The sequence below is a fragment of the Manis javanica genome, chromosome 3 (genome assembly GCF_040802235.1).
Source record: "Manis javanica isolate MJ-LG chromosome 3, MJ_LKY, whole genome shotgun sequence".
NCBI classification, from domain to species: domain Eukaryota; kingdom Metazoa; phylum Chordata; class Mammalia; order Pholidota; family Manidae; genus Manis; species Manis javanica.
In genome coordinates, this window is record NC_133158.1 from 78,861,485 (window position 1) to 78,881,590 (window position 20,106).

At 35.5% G+C, this 20,106-nt stretch overlaps 1 protein-coding gene across 5 annotated transcripts in view; it reads right to left on the reverse strand.

Moving 5' to 3' along the window:
- The window catches only part of TBC1D23 (TBC1 domain family member 23), a 58,853-nt gene extending 39,034 nt beyond the window's left edge, over positions 1 to 19,819 (reverse strand). Inside the window, exons 1-6 of one of the 5 annotated variants that reach the window (XM_073231765.1) lie at positions 19,567 to 19,817; positions 19,052 to 19,102; positions 16,967 to 17,049; positions 5,744 to 5,855; positions 4,220 to 4,325; positions 3,031 to 3,235 (exon numbers count right to left, since the gene is read on the reverse strand). In XM_073231765.1, coding sequence (XP_073087866.1) covers positions 3,031 to 3,235; positions 4,220 to 4,325; positions 5,744 to 5,855; positions 16,967 to 16,968 — 425 coding nt within the window. In that variant the 5' untranslated portion in view covers positions 16,969 to 17,049; positions 19,052 to 19,102; positions 19,567 to 19,817. Of the gene's footprint in view, positions 1 to 3,030; positions 3,236 to 4,219; positions 4,326 to 5,743; positions 5,856 to 16,966; positions 17,050 to 19,051; positions 19,103 to 19,566 lie in introns of all 5 variants that reach the window. The other 4 variants (XM_073231764.1, XM_073231766.1, XM_073231763.1 and 1 more) reach the window with 4 other exon arrangements.
- Positions 19,820 to 20,106: the final 287 nt, after the last annotated feature.

The window sequence follows — 20,106 nt, forward strand, 5'->3', positions numbered from 1 at the left end:
ACCACATATTTTGGAAGGGGTACAGTCTCAAAGCAAACTGTAAATGAATTGAAATAAGGTAAAAAAGTTAATGAAATGAATGTCAAAGCTTTATCATAAAAGTACTGATAAACAATATTTTAAATGCTATTTCAAGTGGAAATAAACAAAAATAATTTGTACAAAACCAAGATTTGATTGAGATCAATGCCAGGATTTGGTATAATTCTCTATCTACCATTTTTTTGATACTGCAGATGACAGAGAAGTTTTGTGGAGAAGGCGGCAGGTTGGTAATTCAGATGCCCAGAGACAGAACTGGATTCAGATGGCAAGGTTACCTCCTTAGTCTGACTACTTTCCCCACTCTATAGATGCAAGACAATAGATTGCTAAGGCAAAGCACAGACACAGGCAGTGAAGCAAAGTGGGGACATTAATTGTAGAAGCAATTGCCTAGGTTGTGGTCTCATTTTCAGAAAAGTAGGACATCTCAGGGAGTCAGACACTGCAAAAGCATGTGTTCATTTAAGAGCTGTAGATAGCAGTCACTCTCCACTGCAAGGCACTGTGCTTGATGGAATTCTACCCATGTTATATATGAATCCCTAATAAGAAGATATATCGTAATGGGTTTCTTTTAGCAATACACTGTGGGGTGGTGTGCAGGGGCATTAATGCTGACCCTGGCTGATACTGTGTTACATGCAGAACTCACAGAAACAGTAACTGGAAGAATCTGACAAGACACTGTTATACAGCTCAGTGTAAAACCCCCTCCCCGTCTACTCTGACCTACCATTGCCAGTATTCTCTAGAGAGAGAGCTGGAACATCATGTCCCTTGTTTTTACTAGTTCTGTTACACTGACTCCCAAATATGAGTTCCAATCTCAGCTCTATCATGACCTTAGCTCTGTCTCTTGGCATCTCTGGGTCTGTTTTCCTTACATGAAGCACTATTGCTTCAGAGTAACATAGAGGTTCACCACCCATGTGTACACTGGAATTACCTGTGGAATTTTAAAAAAACATCTATGTCTAGGTTCTACCCAGTCTACTTATACTTGAAACTTCAAGGGCCAGTATATTTTACAAGTTCTTTGGCTGAACAGCCATTTCTCTAAAGTAGATATACAAGTTGCCACTGAGCACATGAAAAGATGCTCAGTATCATTAGCTGTTATGAAATGCAAATCAAAAACCATGAGTTACTTCACACTCACTACTCTAGCTATAATTTTAAAAAAAATTTGATGAGGATGTGGAGGAACTAGGATCTTCACTCACTGCTGGTGGGAATGTAAAATGTTGCAGCTGCTGAAAAGTCTGGCACTTCCTCAAAAGGTTAAACATAGAGTTACCGTATTATCCAGCAATTCCACTACTACGTACAAACAGAAGAGAAATGAAATGCATTTCTACACAAAAACTTGTCACAAACGTTCTTTGCAACATTATTGATAATAGCCAAAAAGTGAAAGCAATCCAAATGTCCACCAACTGTTGAATGAGTAAATAAAATGTGGTATATGCATACAATGAAATATTACCTAGCAATAAGAATAATTAAATTAAGGATATATGGTACAATATGGATGAATCTTTAAGGCATTTTGCTAAGTCAAAGACGACAGTCACAAAAGACCATGTATTCTATGATTCCATTAACATGAAATATCCGGAACAGGTAAATCCATAAGGACAGAAAAATTAGTGGTTGCCTAGGGCTGAGAGTGTTGGGGAAAAACAGAGTTGACTACTAAATGGATATGGCGTTTCTTTTTGGGGGTGATGAAAGTGTTCTAAAAATGATTGTGGTTATGGCTACACATCTCTGTGACTAGACTAAAAACCACTAAATCGTATGTACAAAAAGGATGGATTTTATGATACATGAATGATATCTTAAGCTACTGAAGAAAAAGGAAAAAAAGAAGTTCTTTATTTGATTCTGACAAGCAATCAGGTGGAGAACCATGTAGGTTAAAGTACAGGTGTCCATCCACACTTAGGTTCAAATCCTGACACAGTCACATACCAGAAGTGAATCCTGGATAAATCATTTAATCTCTCTTTCCTTCAGTGTCCGTGATTGTAAATCAGAGATCCCTATCTTATAGTGGTCATTTATACTGTTCAAAAGAGAAAATGCACCAAGCATCTACACCTAATAACTGTGTGTTATCACATAGGAAGTAGTAAAACATGCTAGTCATTTAAATACCATGCTCCAGAATAGTAGTTCTCTAGCTTGGCTGCAATTGTGTAGCTCTAAACAAACAGTGATGCCTTGGTGCCTTCCTTAGAGATTGATTTATTTAGTCAGGTATGCAAACAGGCATCAGGATTTTTAAGAGCTTCCCCAGTGATTTCAATGTACAACCAAGGCTCACTGTGCAGCCAAACCACTGATTTAGATTATGTCAAAAGTTCCTTTTGGCTCTAAAATCCTGATTTTCTGAATTCTTTCAGGCCTCATGAGTGCAGCCTCTGCTACTTGGTCTCCCACCTCCACCACAAACACCTACACATCTGTTAGTCTCAAATTAAATGTCACCTGCCCAGGGAAGCTGCCCCCGACCTCCAAAGCAAGTCAGGTTGCCCCCATCTCCACTCCCACAGCGCTCTACATTTCACCTTCCTAATACTCAGCACACTTCTAATTACTTGTTCAATGCCAGTATTCCCAGGACTATGTTCCAAGCTGTTTATCCCAGCACCTCACTTAAGGTAGCACTCCAAAAATTTTTTCACTTAGATACTATAATGTTATTTTTATTTTACAAATAAAGCAATTAGAATAGAGATACCATCGAAAATGTATGAAGAGTTATGCTGCATATATAAACTCTAAAAGGATAAATTCTTAACTACATCCTTTAAAAGATGTTTATAACCACAAGAAATAAATGCCCAAATACCAATTTTGGTTTAAACAACCTTAAAAGTTATTTGAACCTTTTACTTTACCACCAAAGTAAATCTAACGACTTCAGTGCAAAGCCAACTAGAACTTTATTTTTTAAACTATAACTAAGTCATATTTTACCTGGGAATGTATTTATTCATGATAGCATAAAAGCAGTTGTATAAATCGCTGCGTGGCAGTTGAAGATGCACCAATGGTTTGAGTAGATGTATCCAGCTAAGGGATGGGCTATATTTAATGTTACGTGATTTACAATAAAAAGTGATTACAGACTCAATATCCAAAAGTAATTCTGCTGCTTTCTCTTCTGGCACTGAGAGCTGGTCTAGAAAATAAATAACAAAATAAAGTTACAAGGGGTCTGTTAGAGGTTCAATTATTGGACATAACACTTGTTTACAAGCATACAATACTATTTTAGTGCATTTATAGCATGACAAGGGTAAAATAAAACTACATGGAAGCCCTTTTTCATTATACTTATTCATTATTTACTAGCTATTCTGTATTTACTACCTTAATATAATAATACTTACTTATACATATATATGTTAAACATAAGAATGAATAATCTGAAATAAAGGGGTATGAAAAGTAGGCATAACCTATAATCCTGGAAGGCAGAAAAGTGTTTCCTAAACAATAGATTATTATCTACCCCATGATGGGCAGCTGCAACTGTAGACTTGTCAAAGGGAGGGAAAGTGATTGATTCTCCACCACCAAATCGCCCTTCCTGTGCCCACACCAGCAATAATGTTTGTTGTGCTGAGTACACAAAAGCCGATTTAATGATTAATTTAATTAAAATATGATAGGAGGAATAAAAGGACACCAACAGACTATAGACTGTTAAAAAAAAAAGAGAGAAATATAAACTAAATTAGTTTAATCTTAAAAAAAACCTTGTCAGGTGATTAGAAACCTAGTAACCCATAATTTACAATAGTTTTTCTACAGCAGATCATAAACTATCATAGGGATCATATAGCCCCCTATAATTTGAGGACTGTATACAAGAGTATAGATCTGTAATTATACAAAAAACAGTATTAAAACTGCAAGGAAACTGTAAATATTCTTGAAAAATTGAACATATAATGCAAAAGAAACACTAACATTGGGCTTTCTTAAAATATTAGACATTATTTTGTAAGAATTTCAAAAGTTCTAAAAATATTTACTAGCCCTTTAGCAATTCAACATATCCCAAATCATAGCAAAGATAATTCTATTGAAGAGTGACTCTTCCACCCCAAAATTATTATTTTCAAGTTTTTCATTGTTTGAAAACAATTATTAAACTTACCAATAAACTCTAGACAATCTTTGTGAATAGTGTTCTGTTCTGGCAGGTCTAAAATACCATCCCATGATGCCAAACTATCGCCTTTTCCTGCAACATTTAGAGCAATCTGTACGAAAGATTAAAAAAAAGGCAACTCGCTTCATATGTTATTTTTCATTCTTAGAAAATATGCAGTGATAATGAAAGAGCCTGATCAATTCCTAAGTGGGATAATCATTCAAAGATTACAAACTAATATATTTATACTCCACTAAATGCTGAGCCCTTAGTCATATCACAATGAACACAGGAATTTTAAATCTTCATACATTAAATTTTACTACTTCATGTCATCCAGTGAATAGAATGGATTACACAAATATCTACATAATCACATGTGTAAGTTCATTTCAAGCAAACATCATTAATGCTACAGACTAAATGTGTTCCCCTCACTCCCTCCCCACACAAAATTCTTATATTGAAACCTAATTCCCAGTGTGATGGGTATTTGGAGGTGGGGCCTTTAGGAGGCAATTAGGTCATGAGGGTGGAGCCCTCATAAATAGGATTACTGACCTTATAAAAAAAATATCTTAAGAGAGCTCCCTTGCCCCCTCAGCCATGTGAGGACATATTAAGGAATTACTATTCTTTTAAGTTTTATGGGGTTATGTTTATTTAAAAAGTCTTTATCTTTTAGACTTTCATATTAAAGTACTTTAGTGTGCTAGCAAGGATTTGCTCTAGAATAATCTGGTGGTGGGGTAGGGAGAAAAGGATAGGGATACTAATAAAATGAGATTGGCCAAATGTTGATAACAGCTGAAGATGGGTACATGGGAGTTCATTACAAAAGTCTCTCTTCTTGTGCGTGTTTTGAATTTCTATTATAAAACATTCAGAATACTATCTACAGTTACATTTTACATTACAATTTTATTTCTGTTACATACATGTGAAGGGGGAAAAAATAAAAAGATATAAACTAAGACATTATTATCTGTTTTATCTATAGGTGGTAGATGACAGGTGATTTTTATGTTACACTTTAGTATGTATGTTTTAACAAAGGTAAGTATTTCTTTTGTAGTCGTGACAAATTCTCAATTCCAGATTAAGAAATGATAATATACATGCACTGGAGAACAGTGGATGAGGAAAATAAGGCAAAGGTAAATCTCCTGTAATTACAATACCTAGAGACTTATTCCCCCCCTTTTCTTAACATAGCTGAGATCATTCCATGTTCATAATTATATATCCTATTTTACTATTGGTTGCATTTTCCCATTTCATTAAACAATCTTCATAAACATCATTTTTAATGCCTACAAAAGAAAACATTGCCTTTCAAAATCTAAATTATTAAATATACCAAACACTACAAAAATACATATTTTAGTAAGTTGCTGTTTGATAAATTTTCTACATGTGGCATGCTCATAAAATAATAAATTCTTCTGAAGTGAGGCAACTGAAAATAAAAAATCTCAAATACTATTCTTAAGTGATTGCAGTTTATTTGTTTTAGTTTTCAGTTACCTTCCAAACTTTGGCCCTCAGCTTAGCAGGCAGTGGTCTCCCTTGAATTATATTTCTCAAAGTTTCAAGATCACAACCTCCTGCTTCCAGAGCTTCTTCAAGGTCTTTTTCCCTAAAAAACAATGTTTTTTATTAAGGTAAATTTTACTTCTTGTTTTTTCTTTTCGAGATTCATTTTACCATGACCTGTTAAAGGTTATGTCTAAGAAAAAAAAGGTTCTCAGCAGCCAAGATGTAATGTGAAGGCATACTCAGCACTTTTTCTTGAAAGAGAATCTCAGGTTCCTACAATCAATTAACTCTTGTTTTACATTTAGTTCTAACAAGTTTAGTTATTGGTTTTCAAAGATTAAAGAAGTTTAAAAGAAGATAGGGCAAGCAAGCTGACAGCACTGAGAATTCATAGTAACAGTAGTATTCATGGTAGTAGTAATGACTGACATTTTATACAGCACTAACTTTGTACCAGGCACTACTCCATACAGCTTATGTGTGTTTTTTTAAGTCTCACAGTAGCCCTATGAAGTAGGTTACATCATTGGCCCTAGTTTACAGATGCAAACATGGAGGCAAAGAGGGGGTTATGTAGCTTATTGTCACATGTCTAGTAGGTAGTAGAGTCAAGATTCAAATTTAAGTCTGGTTTCAGAATTTATAATCTTAACATACAATGGAAAGAGGAGAAACCATAAAATTAAGCCAAGAATTCAGAGCACTGGAAATACGTAGTGTACGTAACTATACAAATGACATGCTACAGCAGCACCTGGCTTACAGTAAGTCTAAGTGGGGAACAAAATAAGCTCTAATGGCATCATTGAACTGTATATTAAAGCAAACTAATGCCACAGGATCAAGTAAATCATCAAGCAGTTATGTTTAAGGAGAAAAGTAGGAAATTAATTTTATTTTCATTGGCATATGGTTAAAATAATAATTGCTTAAAACTTTCACAAAGGTATGAGTTGTTTTTTAGAGCAGGAAATAACCACTTAAAATTACTAATTCCCTCAGAATTCTCAAAAGCTGAGGTTTCAGTCACTGTTCATAATTTTGACATACAATATATATGAAATCTGTACAAATAAAAATCCATAACTCAGCCAGAAAATTTCTAAAATTCTTTGAAGCATCCTGAAAGACAGAGCATTCCACCAGGATCAGGAAACCAGGATTTTGTTACATTACTGTGGCTTTGAGGAAAATAAATCACTCCCATTCAACAGTCTCTCAGTAAGATAATGTAAATATTCCCTATTGATAGTATTACAAGAATATTAGTATAAGAGTATAAATTCCCCTAATTATTGCTCCCTTAAGGGAAAGGAATTAAGTGAAAATGTAATCACTTGGGATCATATTCAACAGAAAAGCAGCAAAGTTGAAAAATTTCTTAACAAAGCTACACAAATCCACATGAAGATAACTAGTAACCACATAAGAAATATCTTGTTCTTTTGGTATATAGTCACCAAAGTGCTGGACATGAAAACAAAGGAAAGAGATTTCAAGTCTACTGTTGAGAAACAGTTCAGGTCTAGAGTTGATAAAGACAGAATTATCTATTCGATTCTGTCCAAAATGTACAAGACAGCCTGTTAGAATTTGAAGGATTATTTGTAACCATGGAACAAAGAAAGTTTAATGGAATCACTGATAAACAAATGCCATATTTTTTAATGAACATATGTGTAAATGAATTGAAAACACCATCTAATGAGATGGAATGTTTACCAAATAAATTAAAAAGTAGAATTTTTCCATTTATCAGTGTAAAACCCTTGGTTTCTTTTTGAAGTAACTTTGCCAAATCCCTTACTTTTACAGACAACAAAGCTAGTATTTTGTGGCAAAACGCCAATCTTCAATGGACTTTTTAAATCATACTAATAGACAAGCACATCTTTGTTGCTACAGCTGTTGTTGGATTCTTTGATGATGTCCCAAGGGAACCACAAATAAGGTCTCTAGCAATACAACCATGAGCATGAAACCAGAAAATGCTCCACCTTAAACAGTAAAAGGTACTTCTCACAAACTAAATAATTAAAAGTAATGTTATCTTCTGACCAAGGTGTTCAAAGGCACAGTTATCAAAACTTCAACATTACAAATGTGCTTGTGAAAGTAGTAAAAGACCTGAAAAGAAGTTCTTATCAAGACATAGACACCCTTATAGCATTTAGCTCTCAAATAGAATTTTCCTCTCTCTAAACCAAATTTCTTTCTACTTCTGAACAAGCAATACCTAACAATACCTAACATTCAAAAGCAAAATGCATGTCTGGTGGGGTATGATTGGGTGGTTTGTGGTTTTTAAGTCTTCTTTGGTTACACAGGCTTCTCACTGACCTTAACAAGCTGAAGGTTGACAGAAATGTACTGGACCTTCAGACAGGTCTTAAAATAGAAAAGTACATATCCATTATCAGCTATTCTCTATTCCTCCCCACCCTGCTCTTAGCCCCTGGCCACCCCTGATTTTACTTTGTCTCTACACATTTACCTGTTCTGGACATTTTATAAATGTAAGCACATACATGTGGTCTTTGTGTCTCATTTCTTTCATTTAGAATGTTTTCAAGGTCTACCTATGTTGTAGATGGCATTCCTAATAATATTCCATTGTATGTATATACTATATTTTATGTATCTGTTCATCAGTTAATGGACATTTGAGTTGTTTTAACTTTTTGGCTATTACAACTGTTTCTTAATTTTTAACATAAAGATCAATAGTTCAATCAGTTAAAAGTATAATGCATATATATTATTTCTTTATTAATTATTTATTCTTCCTAAGAAGGTCTGGAAGAATTTAAATATCAAGTCTATTGAAACTTCACACCCATTAGGATGGCTATTATAAAAAAAAAAGAAACAAAAACAAAATAAATGTTGGCAAGGATGTGAGAAATTAGAACCCTGTTACTATTACTGGAAATGTAAAATGGTACAGCCACTATGGAAAACAATATGGCTATTTCTCAAAAAATTTAAAAAAATAGAATTACCGCTACATCTATAGCTTTTCTTCTTCCTTCCTAATTACAACCCTTAAATAGAATTCGTGCCTCATATCGAATTTACCGAGTATCATAATTCCTCCAGGTGGTAAAGATACCTCGAGACAAGTGCTGGGCATAGAAGCCACAGGGCATAAATCTGCAAAGAAGTAAAAAGCTAACCTTTGCAAACAATATGGTTTCTCTCTCACTTACCAACTTTACATTTCCCTGTATGGCCCCGGAAGATGACTGGTTAGCCAGAGACGGGTAAGATTCCTCAAGGGAGGAACAACCTAAGACAGGCACAGTCGCAGGGGGGCCATCAGGTGAGAATCTGGGGATCAACAGAGGTGAGGCTCAGAACCTCACCCCCCCTGCTTTGAGAGAAATCTTCTGCATCCGTGGATGTCTTGCTGCCCTTGTCTAGCCTGGATTAATACTTAGTCCATAGGCACACACCTGATCATCTGATCATCTACATTTGCCCTCTTACAGCACTAAACTATGTTTTCTACCTTTATCTTGCATCTACCTACCACTTCAGCATTTTATTAAAAATAAAAATAATAATAATAGGAGAAATGTGGGATCAACATATAAACCAAGTACAAAAATCAAACGAATATTCATATTTGACCTGATTGTTTATAGGTCATAATGCATGATCAAAACCAAAAGTTTCTGTGATGAATGCCCTTGTACTGTTCACCATGTAAGAATTCATTCACTATGTAAGAATTCGTTCACCTTGTAAGAACTTGTTCGTTACGCTTCAGAAGATTGGAGACTGACGAGAATTAGGTTTGAGATGGATTAATGATTGTACATTGAGCGTTGACCCCCCTATACTGAATTTTATGTTGTTAACAACCATTTGATCAATAAATATGAGAGATGCCCTCTCAAAAAAAAAAAAAATAGAATTACCATACGATCCAGCAATTTCACCTCTGGGTATATATCTAAAAGAACTTAAGCAGGAACTCAAACAAGTGTTTGCACACCATGTTTATGACAGCATTATTTACAATAACCAAAGGTGCAAGTAACCTAAATATCCTTTGATGGATGAATGGATAAACAAAATGGGTATATACATATGCAATGGAATATTCTTCAGCCTTAGAAAGAAAGGAAATTCTGACACATGCTACAACATGGGTGGAATGTTGAGAACATTATGCTAAGTGAAATTAGCCAGTCACAAAAGGAAAAAAACCATACAATTCCACTTCTGTTAGGTACCTAGAATAGTTCAATTCATAAGAGACAGAAAGTAAAATCGTGGATGCCAGGAACTGCAGGCAGGCAGGGGAATGAAGACTCAGTGTGTAATGGGCTTAAGAGTTTCAGTTTTACAATATGAGAAGAGTTCTGGAGATCAGTTGCACAACAATGGGAATATATTTAACACTGCTGAACTTATACTTAAAAATGGTTAGGATGGTAAGTTTTATATGTATTTTACCACAAATTAAAACTATCAACTCTAATCAATATATCATAGAAGGTCATGAATTTGAGCTCTATAGTCAGACCTGAGACCCAATTCAACAGCCATGTAATCTTAAGCAAGCAACATATATAGAAACACTGTGCCTACCTGATAGAGTCAGTTAACAAGTGTTGGCAATGTGTTACAGAGAAAATAGTATAAAATTTAAAATCAGAAAATGTGACATCAGACTCTACATATTTAACAGCTGTCTGACCTAGGTAGGATACAAATTCAGTTTCTTTACCTATAAAATGGAGATAGTACCAGATACCACCTAACAAAAGAGGTAGGGAATAGTCATACAGCATATGAATTAACCTCTGCTCTACCAGAATATCCCTCCCACATGTCTTTTCATTCCATCTTAATGCTTACAGCTTGTCTGAATCTGTCCTTTCCAACTTTGTCTTTCAGGACAGCTCCCATGCAAGACTCCAAAGGCAAGGAAGCCTTCACTCTTTTCCAAAGGAGGGGAGTGTCAGTTGCTGTTAACATGAACCAGTTTGGGGTGTGTGTGACACAAATCCCAAGAGACAAATGAAACAATAGTAAAATGTGGATAAAAACTAAAATTAGAGAACAAGAGAAAACATGGTATAGGAATACAAAGTCACTCTTCATTTAGTCAAGAGTGAACCTTTAAAGAGAAAATAAGCACTCAATAATTTTTTTAAGAAAGAAAGCATCTGTATGAAATAATGATGTAGCCCCAGATTTAAGTATCAGCAATCATTCCCAGCCAACTTATTAGATGGCCTGTATGATTTCCTATAGTCTATTCAACTTCAGAATAGTACTGTCACCTGTGCATACTAAGACAAATTTCTTAAACTCTCAATGATAGGATGTTTTCTGGATTAGAAAATTTTAAAAATTCATTAAGCCTTTCAGTCTATCAAGTAAGATAAATCAACTTCACTGGTTTTCAAAATTCTTAAAATCTAATCCTTTTCCATAATTATTTTAAAAAGTGAAAGATTAGTTTTAAAAGGCCACTTAAGACCTAGAACATATGTAACTGCCTAAACTTAAATGCAGAGTACAGAGAAACTAGAGAGAAAACCCAATTATTCAACTTAAAAAAATTAATTTTGTGTCTAAGAGTTGTCAAGGCCTAAGGTATATTACTGTTTGATTAAAATAAAAATTCAAAGGCTGTATTACTGGGGAAATCAATAAATGTCCAAAGCCTGCTATGTAAACATCTTAAACATGTTATTTCTACTGCATAGGGTATTGCTCAAACCTGAGTCCATGAGCAGTATTAAACAGAGCCAAGAGATAAAATGGACTCAGAAATCCTCACTGAAAGTAGTTCAAGCATTCAAAAATATAAAGAACAATATAGCTATGATTACTATTCTCCTTTCCTCAAATATTTCCATATTTGCTTATTTGAAAGGTCCTATACATGCCTACTCCCTTTCCGAAAGTCATCTCCTCTTTGCAGTTCAACTCCCTAAACAGTCGTTTCCAAGGCCTCACTCTTCATTCAAACGCTCCATTGCTCTACAAAAACTGCTCCAAGAAATCATTAATCATTTTTCTCAGTCCTCGTCCTCTTTACATACTCTGCTTAGTTAGACTCTCTCCTTAAAAACTCTGCTTCAGTTTCCAGTAATTCTCCTATACCCTCTCTAACCCATACTCTGAAGTCATTCTTTCCCTGACAAAAGTATTCTCTCATTCAAACCGTCAATAAATACATATTAAGCACCCAGTGCACTAGCCACTGCATGAAAAGCTGGAGATCTAGCAGTGAAAGAAAACGCCATGCTCTCATGTAGCTTACACTCTAGATGGCTATTCCAAGGTTTCAGCTAAAGTCATATTTTCTAAAACCCACTGAACAGGTGGGAGCAGCTTTCTAGCTGTAGTTCATTCAGATGTGTTTGGAATGTAAACCACTTTGAGCACAGATTAAACCACGACAGGCCCATGTATATATTATATACGAAGGCACAGTCTCTGATCAGTTATTTGGAAACTTGAAAATAATCAGCTAAGTAGTTGTAAGCACGTAAGCAACAGCAATTGTGTAGCAGTGAGTCATGTGGCAAGCTGCACGTGTTGAGCTGTGGTTTCACGACTTATTTGTGGCACCCTATTTCTGTACCCAGGTCATAAGACATTAGCAACAAAGCGTTGTCTGAATTTATTTTGCTACTATATTGGCATGCTGGTTACAAATTACTACTATGCCAAACTCCTTAATTAGTTCTGAGTATTTTCTGTGACATTTGGTAGAAACAGAAACAGGACAACTTTGCTACAGACTCATTTGCACAGCGGATGCTCAATGACCATAATAGGTACTATGCAACTTATTTTTAAATACCAGTTTCAAGCCAGCAAAACTTTCTAACACTGAATGGTATGATGGCACACTCATAAATGGCCATGACACCTTACAGACTGTGACAGCACAATCTGGTAATGTAAAATCTTGAAGTTATCTGGATTTTTACCAGAATCAGACGCACTCGTTACAGCATTTTAACAAGTTGTATATTTGAATGTTGAAGGGGAAACACTTCATTTCAGAGCTTTTAAAAAATACTGAAACTACAGATCCACAAAAGCTGCACTGAGAGGTTCCTTAATAAAACAATGTAATCCTCTCTAGAATTTGTGTTTAATGAAGATCTTGTGCCAAGAAGGTGTTAAAAACCTAGTCTCCTTGGCTTGATAAGCCAAACATGATAGCTAAAGCACTTCAATACTGTACACTAGGCAAGGAATACAGAGATCACAGAATGTTGCTCTGTAAACTACTAAAATTAACTACAAATGAAACAGATGCTCTAAGTCCTCATAGACTTATTTTTGATGCACAATCCATGTAGATCAAATTGCACCAGTGGTACAAATGGTGCCTGTTCCTCTGCTAGGAAAACACCCAGGAATTTCTGCTCAAGCTAAAAAACAAATGAAAAAAAAAAAAGCTTCTCATAACTCTACTGTATATGTAATGTTGCAATGCATTGTTGTAAGCCTTTATTTACAAAAGGGAAGAATATCTTCTCTACTAATGAGAAGTTAACTTTAAACAGTGCTGTAAATCCTCTTCTCTTCCATGTTTCCTCAAAATAAAAAGTCATGAACATACCATTCTTTTCTACACATATGAGAAGACTTTCCAGCACTTTTAATGCATGAAGAATTGCATCAGGTTTTCTTTTCCCCCACCAAAGTAGCTTATTTGGAAACTGAAAATAGAGTTTATTTTTTTCTCTAAGAGAAAGAATGGGATGAAAACAGGACGACTCAACACTACTACGAATTCTTGCTTTATCCAGAATGTAATGAGAAATACTACCAAATTCTTTTTCTTGAAATCATCATTTTGGAAAATAAGAAAGGAACAACTACTGCAAATGAGGTGACAACACTTTGTAATATTTAGGCAATTCTTTCCAAGGGTACTTTGGTGATCATAATTTGGCAAAGAAATACATGTAACAGATTTTTTAAAATTCCACCATTTAATCCATTTCTGGATTCTGGCCATTAATGATAATTAATTTGATAAGACAGAATCTTACTTATTTTCATGTCAGTGGTTAAATCTAAATGGAATCTACAAAGTAAAGTTCAAGAATTTCTGGTATTCAATTACACATCCATATGAGATGAATACATTCTTCTACGTGTCACTTTTATATTTCAAAACAAAGGCTAAAAACTCTTTAAAGGGGAAAATAATCACAAGGGAGTTGTTTTAAATGCAAGTTTCTTACTTTTCCAACATCAATGAATAAAAACAACAAAGTACTGAGCTGATAAAGTTACAAAAACTGTGTAATTGCTTACATATTCAAATTAAATATTACTACTGTGCTCCCATAATTTGTACATAAGTGAATGAAAATAATAATTCCATTTTTATATGATATATACACAGTATATCTTTTATTATATATTATTTTATATATTATGTATTTTATTATATATTACATATTATAAATTAATATTTTATATTTACATATGCTTAAAATTTACCAAATACATTTAGTTAAATACATAACATATATAAGGTATATATATTATCTAGATGATAGAAGTAAGCATATCTTAAGATCAAAAAATTCATTTATTTAAGTGATTTTTTTTAGCAAGATATAGGAGAATACATTATGAAAACCAGAGGTCTGAAGTTACATACAGAATATAATGCTCTCTATCACATCCTATCATATCAATATTGAATTGCCTCTTCTCAAGAATGAGAGACAATGTGGTACACAGTATACACATATCTTTCTAGCCTTTAGGTGTCAAATATACACAAAAGTTCAACATGCACACCTTTGAATATTGTGTCTTCTAAAACATATGGCTGATCAAGTATAAGTTTAGCATATTTTTAGTTGGGATCTCTTTAGGTGTCTACTAAGGTATATATATGTAAGACATATAATGTATATGCAATCAACTTTAGAAAGAGCACCATGCTTAAAGAGACATGAACTTAAAGCCCAGATTTTCCACTAACTAAGTTTGTCATCTGACATCTGACCCCTCTATGCTTGTCCTCTCATCTCTGACAAGGCAACAAGAATAATTCCTAACTTTCTTTTTTCACAGTACTGTTGTAAGAATCAAATGAGACAGCATATGTAAGCATTATATAAAGGATAAAGATCTATGCAAATACATGGTATATTCTTACATCTTCTTGCTGAAATTATTAAATACCGCCATAGTAATTAGTTCTATGTAATGGCTGCTGTAAAGTAAGAAAAACACACACTACAGCATTCCCACCCAACTACAAAATGCTATGTCAGCTTAAGGATAAGAAAAAACTCCTTTAACCCTCAAGTAAAAGGAAGACCGGAAACAAATGATTTAAGTAATCATCCTCTTCTCAGCTCAAGTGAAAAGGTTAGACAAACCCATAAAAACAAATATAAACTTAAGGAAATAGGTTTTCTTTTATTTGGCACTGAACTAACTGCTCTTGCATTTCCACAAAGAACATTTTGCTCTTGTGAGCCTAACATAAGGGACTGATTTGTTTTCCATTTGTAATTCTCGATATCTAAATAAGTCACTTCAAGCACTGCCCCTACTCAAGCTGTATAAGCCTATTCTATTCTGCTAGAGCATGTAATTTCCCAAAGCACCAATATTTAGATATCTCTGCATATTATTTATAGGGCTCAAATGTTGAAAAAATTGAAATGTCCAAGCAAGACAGAACAATTCAGTTCTGGTTTTAAATCTGTTTCAAATTTTTTCTAAATCACTACATAGCAGTTTGAATATAACCAGTATTGAATGTTTGCTGAGTGAATTATGAATGCTTTGCTAAACTCTGTTTTGCTTTTAGATACATGAAGGAGGGCTTTGTCTTTGGTTTACACCAAATAGAATGCACATTTCAGCATAAGCGGCAGAAATGATTTGCCAAGCACATTTTATCAATTCTGTTAAAAAAACACCTACTCATAAGTTGGCTGTGTATCACAGTACACTCAACTGGGTGCTCCAGAACTGCCTCAATATATAGTTAGATAGAATATGCACCTGTACTCTCTGCAGGGAGTACAAATAAATGGAAATAAATTAATTGAATACATTTCTTTAGCAATTATTAACTCATACTTGTGAATATTAAAATATTCACAGAAACTAAATCCTGGAAGTGAATTATTATTCAGGAATTACCTTTAAAAACAGTAAAATCTGAGTTATAATAAAAAACATTAATGTAAATAGTATAAATAAAATGTCTCATTTTCTTCTCTTTTCCCTCTACTTATAGTTTACAAAAATCAAACAGTTGTCACATAAAAACCCCTAATTCAAGGTTCATTTTCTCTTAATTTTTTTGTAGGGTAATATCTAATCTTCCCAGAACCACACACTGTCACAATTATTCTTAAACAACAGGTTTCTTTCACATTAAATGTATTTCATATTAAATGTGTTTCTTTATTAATTATATCATCTTAAAATAACAGTCTGAAACTGCAATCACCTAATGTCTCCTTAAATGACTAAATCTCTCCTCATATTTTGATGTTTATGAAATGGGAAGCACTGAGAGTACTAATTACAAAGTGCACAAAAATTTGAGAAAGACCCTATTAGTCTCAAAACAATTTCTATTCACTTCTCAAATTAACAATAGAAGCTTCTTGAGGACACTGATACTCTCACAATTTTAAGAAAAGTTTAAGGAAAGTTTAGCTATAAATTTTAAAGTTAAGCAATAAATTAAAATCATGACTCTAAAGTGAATATTGTACAAAAATTTTAAACAAATGCAGAATACCAACAGCTCTAACAAGATCCCCAGGTAATCCCAATGCATATTTACATTTTGAGAAGCACGGATCTAGAACATACCTGAATAACAGTGAAGTGACATCTTGTGCTCTTAAGATCTTCAAGACCCAAACTGAGCCTTTTTACAAATGTATACACAATTTTAACAAGTTTAGGTACCTAGTTTGAGAGATGAAGAACAAACTGGGAGATGCCACTAACAACAAAGAAATAAAATGGGAAAAAACGAATAAAAAGCAATCTCTAAAAGGGATGGCTGTATGGGGCCATTTACCACAGCAACAATCTAACCTATCTGCCTAGATAGGTCTCACTGTATTACAAAAGCATAACAGTAACTGATGCTCTTAAATGTGCCTTCTCTAACTAGACCACAGATTCCTTGAGGACAGGGACCTAGTTTTATTCTTATACACTTACATTTGTAAACTGAATAACGATGTCACTAAGATGAGTTAAGGTTAGGCAATGAGATGTATGACACACTTCTGGAAAATTTCCATCTGTAAAAGTTAATAAAAACATGAATGTATTTTTTAAGAAAATAATAAGCCTCCCCATTCTGTAACAACCCATTCGGCAGGCACTCTAAGAGCAGGGGCTTTACTGAATCTGTGGCTTCAAACTTGAATATCTTTCCTAACTTTGTTCAAACTCACTTCTAGGAGACCAGTCAGTGTGAAGAGAAAAGGGAGAAAGATTAGAAGAGAATGGAGAATAGAAATCACAGTACACCTCACGGTTCCTTTAATCATAAAAGTAAAAACACCAAAAATGGAAAGCCATACAAAGATACAGCAACCCTAGAAGAGAACAAATGCTACTTCTAGCAAGGATTCCATGTTCATGCACATACGTAATTTAAATTTTTCTAGTAGCTACATTAAAAACTAAAAAAGAAATGGGGAATTAATTTTAATTACCTTTTATTTAGTCATATATCCAAAATATTATTTCCACAAGTAAGTATTGTTAAAAAACGATTAGATAATTTTACATCTCTTCTTGTACCAAGTCTTCAAAATCCAATTTGTATTTTACATTTACCCTACATCTTAGTTCCATCTAGCCACATTTCAAATGTTAAATAGCCACATATGACTAGTGGCTAATGTATTGGATAGTACACTTCATGTTCCTTGCTCTTGTGGACCAGACACATGCTCACATCCTCCTAAGAACTCCTCAAAGACAGCTTAACTCTAGAAACATTTCCTCTCATGGACTTCAATAAGCTGACTACAGCCAGTTTATGACACAATTCACCCTTCCAAAACAGCAAACTTCATCAAGCTGTAGTTATTACTGTACAAGCATATCATTAGTTTTCTTGCCTATGTCCTAGCTCATGCTATTACTTCGATCCAAAGCCTTTCCTATTTGTTAATCTGACCGTACTATCCAATACATAAGCCACTAGTCATATGTGGCTATTTAACATCTGGGTAAGATGTAGGGTAAATGTAAAATACATATTAGATTTTGAAGACTTGGTACAAATAGAGATGTAAAATTATCTAATCGTTTTTTTAACAATGCTTACATGTGGAACTAATATTTTGGATATATGACTAAATAAAAGATAATTAAAATTAATTCCCCATTCCTTTTTAGTTTTTAATGTGACTACTAGAAAATTTTAAATTACGTATGTGCCTCACAATACTTCTTTTAGACACTGCTGGTCTAAATTATACTCATTTTCAAGGCCTAATTTAAACACATCTGCTTCCATGAAGCTTCCTCAGTGACTCGAAGTGGAAGTGGTTTCTGCTCCCCTGAACTCTCATAACTTTTATTCACACTCCCAAAGAATGGGATCAATTTTATGTTGTTATTGAGTGTACCTGTCACAGCTCCTCAACTCCAATACAAGGAAACTGAAGAAATTAACTAAGTAACCATAGTTTTCCTCCTACATCTCGGACAGTAAATGCACTAAGGTGATGCTTGACATCTGCTGAGAGCTGAATTCCTCAATTACTGTATTATCTATCCCTTTTATCAATTTCCATTTTTTTCTTAGGAATTAAAGTCCACGTCTACAAATGTCCTGTGTTATTTTAAAGCAAACGGCATGTCAGTGAGCTGTATAAATGTAATACTATGAAAAAGCAAATATAAAACTAGTACATATGGACAATTCGCTTAGATCTACTGCAAAAACCTCTAAAAGTTCCAATTTTTTAAATGAAGTTCCTAAAAGAGCACTGTGAAGATCAATTATTTCAAAAGTAGAAGACCTTCCCAAAGATTAACGACACTGGGTGACGAAAGTCTATCAAAAAAATTACTGGAGGTCCTACGCACACCACCAAGTACAAATCAGGTAAGCATGCAAAATGCTCAGGAGCAGCAAAAGCAAAGTCCCACATCGCATCCATAGCTGTGAAGATAGAGCGGTGGGGAAAGTGACGGGAAGGAAAAAGACGACGTGCGTGAAAGAGACGAATGGTGGAAACGTTGGAACGCAAAACGAGAAATAAAAACTAGGCTAAAAAATACCTTAACGATGTGGGTGGGATCCCCCCGGAGTTATTCTCTCAACATCTGAACCTTCAGGGAAAGGTCGCAGTGGTTACTTTCAAGTGATCTTTTCTTCAAATGGTATTCTAGTGCCTCAGATCCACAGCAACGAAACTTCCTTCCTAACTAGGCTGCCCCAACTCCCGGGACACGGACTCCGGCCAAACCCAGCCCTGAAGCCACCCTCTCCCGCACATTTTGAAAACCGGTAGACACGGTGGGAGAATCGGACTGAAACCCAGCGGCTGGCGACACCTCTCTCCCTTCGAGTCCGGCCTCGGCCACTTGCGCGGGCCGGGGGGCCGAGGGGACCGGTGTGCTGACGGGACCGGGCAGGCGGGGGGCGGGGCAGGGCGCGGGGCAGGGCGCTGGACCTCGTTGCGGACAGGTCTTCCCGTTCCACGCCCGCGCCTGCTGGTGCCTCAAGGACGGGCAGGGTGGTGAAGACGGAGGAATAAACGAGCAGTGAAAATCAGCCCCGGGTTTTCACTCACCAGCCGTCGTCGCTCGACGTTGGCAGTGGCAAGACCTCTTCTCCTTCCGCCATTGCTGTTGACGTCCACGTCACTTTGCCGAAAAGTGGACCGGGTAACGAGACAGACTCTGAGACCTAATGTCGTAAAAGATCCTCAGAAGTCTGGGCCTCAGCTTCTGAGGAACTTGGGAGGGAAAGAAAGAGGGACGAGGCAAGGGACGCGAGGAACGCAACGTCACGGCGTCCCGCGGGCGAAAAGCAGCTTGGGGGAGGAGACTTGGGTGGAGGCCGCTGCCCCTCCAAGGACTACATATCCCAAGATGCCGCAGGGCCTCAGGCGGTGTGGAGTGGGCGTAGCTTGGGGAGGAAGCGGGTCCCAGTTGGAGGTTCTTCTGAGCGCCGCGTCTGAGCGTCCAGTCAGCGTCTTCGTTCTGTAGGCGCCGTAGTAAACAAAAATAGAATAGAAAGTCCTAACTAGTGCAGAGAGGAGGGGAGGTGGGAGTTCCACTGTGAAGGTGGAGGTTGGAGGATGGCTACTTTTCAGTCATTTCCTACTCTG